Raw genomic sequence first — 3763 nt, forward strand, 5'->3', positions numbered from 1 at the left:
AAAGCCTCAACTCCTGGAAGAGGATGGCCGGAATGCCGCCCCTGGAAATGTGCCGCCCCAAGCACCTGCTTGTTTTGCTGGAGCCTAGAGCCGGTCCTGCCTGGGAGTGTCGGATGGGGAAGGAGCCGCAGCTGTGGGGAGCCAGCGGCTGGTTCCAGGCACCAGAGAGTGAGAAACCGCTTCAGGGAAAGGGAGAGAGCTGGGCATGGAGGGAAGATTCATTTTCTGGGCTCTGTCAGAATAAAGGCCATGACTGCAGTAACCCAGGGACAGAGCACACTCTCGGGGGAAATGCATCACCCTAGTGTCCGCTGCTTTTCCTGTAGCAGAGACACTGGTGTGTGTGAGAGAGAGAGACGGCTGGGGCCTGCTGGAGGGAGTGAAACTTGCTCTGTGTGTAGGGATATGTCAGTGCTGAAGCCCAGACAGTCCCTTACAATGACCTGTAAAGTATCCAGTGACTCCAAGCTATGCCCGGTAGAATTAGTTTTGGGATATTTCTGAGAAAAACAGGGAATACTGAACCACCGCCCTAACCATAAACCTGTATTTATCCCCTAATCCCAATCCAAATCCTAAATTATTCTTTAATTTAACCATAACCATGCTCCTAATTCCACATTTAAATTCTGAGGAAGTCTTTGTGCCGACTGACTCATGGAAAGTGTCCTAAAATGTCTTGAGTTCACCCTAATCTCATCTACCTAGAGAGAATTTCTACAGGTAGACGAATTCCACACTACAAGAAAGATGTGGAAAAATTGGAAAGAGTCCAGTGGAGGGCAACAAAAATGATTAGGGGTCTGGAGCACATGACTTATGAGGAGAGGCTGAGGGAACTGGGATTGTTTAGTCTGCAGAAGAGAAGAGTGAGGAGGGATTTGATAGCTGCTTTCAACTACTTGAAACGGGGTTCCAAAGAGGATGGATCTAGACTGTTCTCAGTGGTAGCAGACGACAGAACAAGGAGTAATGGTCTCAAGTTGCAGTGGGGGAGGTCTAGGTTGGATATTAGGAAAATCTTTTTCACTAGGAGGGTGGTGAAACACTGGAATGGGTTCCCTAGGGAGGTGGTGGAATCTCCTTCCTTACAGGTTTTTAAGGTCAGGCTTGACAAAGCCCTGGCTGGGATGATTTAGTTGGGGATTGGTCCTGCTTTGAGCAGGGGGTTATACTAGATGACCTCCTGAGGTCCCTTCCAACCCTGATATTCTATGATTCTATGATTTGTGTGTTGCTGTGGGTACCAGGGCACATCCTGTATGGCTGAGGAAGCTGGTGGGAGACATGGGACCATGGGCAATGTGGTTTCTCAGTTAGAATGGGCCAGAGGATCCATAAAGATGTTGAAGCTCCTACCTACCCCTGATTTCAGGAGAGTCTCACGTCTCTGGACATCTCCCCTCTCTTGTTTCTATTGTTCAGCTCTGCCCGGGGCTTTAGACAGTGTAGGGATTTGATCCACAGTCCCTTGCTTCCCTTTGAAGGGCTCCAATGAAGGTGAATTGACATTGGGTCACACGCTAAGACGCGAGGGGATGCGTGACTCTGCTTCCCACCGACAGCGCTCCCTGCTTAGCAGTGTCCCTTCCTTTATACTCGCTGCAGAACCCGCACACAAATCCCTGCCCCGGGGGGTTCAGGCTCTCCTCAGACACAGAACTGCCCAGTCCTGCCCGCTGGGGAGTTTCCCTCATTGCATGGAAATGAGAATGAAATCTCTGCTGCTTTTCCTGTCCCTGTTCTCCGCCCCCAGCTGTGAGTGTCTATCGGAGAGCGGGAGAATTGGAGACAGATCCACTGATTTGTTCGGTGGCCAATATCTTTCCTGCTTTGTTTCCCTTTCCCCAGATGTCCTCTCCCCAGTGCAGCTGATCCCGTCCGGCCCGGGGGCGGTGAAGCCCAGAGAGACCCTTGCACTGACTTGTGCTGTCTCGGGTGTTTCCATCATTGATGGCAGCTACGCCTGGGACTGGGTCCAGCAGCCCCCCGGGAAAGGACTGGAGTGGGTAACACAGATATACCCACCTGACGGGGGAAAGTGGTTTGCTGCATCTTTCCAAAGCCGGACCACCATCTCTTCGGATACATCCAAGAACCAGTTCTCCCTGCAGCTGGCCTCCCTCGCAGCTGCAGACACCGCCACGTATTACTGTGCCAGAGAGACACAACGACACAGAGCAAAGCGGGGCTGGTACAAAAAGGGGAAGCGGATTGTCTAGAGTCACTCGGGGCCTTGTCACACTCACGTCTCCATTAGAAGCGGGGTGAGACACTGGTCACAAGGCCGTTTAGGAGGTGGAAAGGGGGGAGGGAAAATTCTTCATCTGCTAACTCAGCTCCTTGTAACACAGACACACAGAGCTCACATCTCATGGCTTCCCCAGGGGGAATCAATCAGACAAGCAACCAGGTCTCATTGCCCTCAGTGTGGGAGAATTTGATATCTTGGGGGCAGCAATCTCAGAGCCCTTCTGGGTACTAGCTACAGAACCCAGCGCTGCATTTCCCCCTCAGGAACTCAGGAAATCCCAGCGAGGTTCAAGTCAAGTTCGTTTAGCCCAATATCCTGTCTCTGAGCATGACTAGCCGGGGCTGCTTCACAGAACCCCACAGCTGAGGATGAGAGAGAATCCACCCTCCACATCGGGTCTCACCCTGGTCTCCAACAGAGATTGGGTTAAACCAGCGACACCCAGACTGTGGGGATCCAGCCGCAAGGGGCTTTCTAATGTGTCTCCTGCCGCCCTTTGCAGCACCTGGTGTGATTTAATTACGAACCCATACAAGTTATTAACCAATCAGGATGTGTTTATTATGTTATTATCCAATTGAGTTATCGACTTGCACTAAGTTATTAACTTACTGTGGGAATTTTATAGATCTAGATATCTAAATAAAATATATTATATATAAATATTTGTGTACATATACTAAATATATATACATAGAGAGTGTGTCTATATGTATACATACACTCTAAATATTTTCCCTGTCATTCACACTACTGTGGCTCTTTGGGTAATACTCATGGATAATTTGGCTCCTGAACCCCTGAGGTCTGAGTATCATTGGTTTGAACCAGGACAAGGTTTAACATCCCCGCCAAATTCTCCCCCTCCCCCCACCCAGTGTGTGTCCCAGCCCCACTCCTGACCTACCACAATCACAGGCCTTCTGCGGAGACAGCCCAGAAGTTTCCTGTCTCCCGACTTCTCTCCCTCCTGCTCCTGCCCTGAAAGCTGTTGCCTGGTGCTACTTGGGAAAACCCAACCTTTCTCCCTCTCCCAGTTAGATGGGGCGTCCTCTTAGCTACCAAGATCCAGACAGAGGGTGCTGGCCCTAAGCCTCCCAGAACCCAGCCCCCTTTACCAAAATCCCTGTTCCATTTACTGAATCCTCTTGCTTCCCCTGCGCTGGCTTCTCCTGTGTTTAGTGTGAACATCTGCCTGTTTCAAACCATCCAATTTATTTCCAAGTTCCCTTTCCCACCCCGCGGAAATGAGGTGAACAACTCAACATGCGCCCAAGTAGGTCTGGGGATCCTAATTCCCTTAACTCCCATTCCAAACCCACAACCATATGTGCAAATTCCACAAAGACCTGCCCCCGATGCCGGAGTACAACACGCTGTAGATGGACTCCATGGAGTCAGGCTGGGGGGTTATCAAGAAACCTGCGGCATTTCGGAGCAGAATCTCACTGGGTTTCACTGGCAGTTGGATGCCCAGCCCCCAACCGGTCTCTGCTCTTCTCTGCCCCT

At 50.7% G+C, this 3763-nt stretch overlaps 1 gene segment (V, D, J or C); it reads left to right on the forward strand.

Moving 5' to 3' along the window:
- Positions 1 to 1712: 1712 nt before the first annotated feature.
- On the forward strand, positions 1713 to 2222 carry LOC117885513. The segment is given in 2 exon segments: positions 1713 to 1758; positions 1852 to 2222. Coding segments are annotated over 2 exon segments (417 nt in total).
- The last annotated feature ends 1541 nt before the right edge of the window (positions 2223 to 3763 follow it).

This window comes from Trachemys scripta, chromosome 12 (genome assembly GCF_013100865.1).
Source record: "Trachemys scripta elegans isolate TJP31775 chromosome 12, CAS_Tse_1.0, whole genome shotgun sequence".
In the NCBI taxonomy this organism is placed as follows: Eukaryota; Metazoa; Chordata; order Testudines; family Emydidae; genus Trachemys; species Trachemys scripta.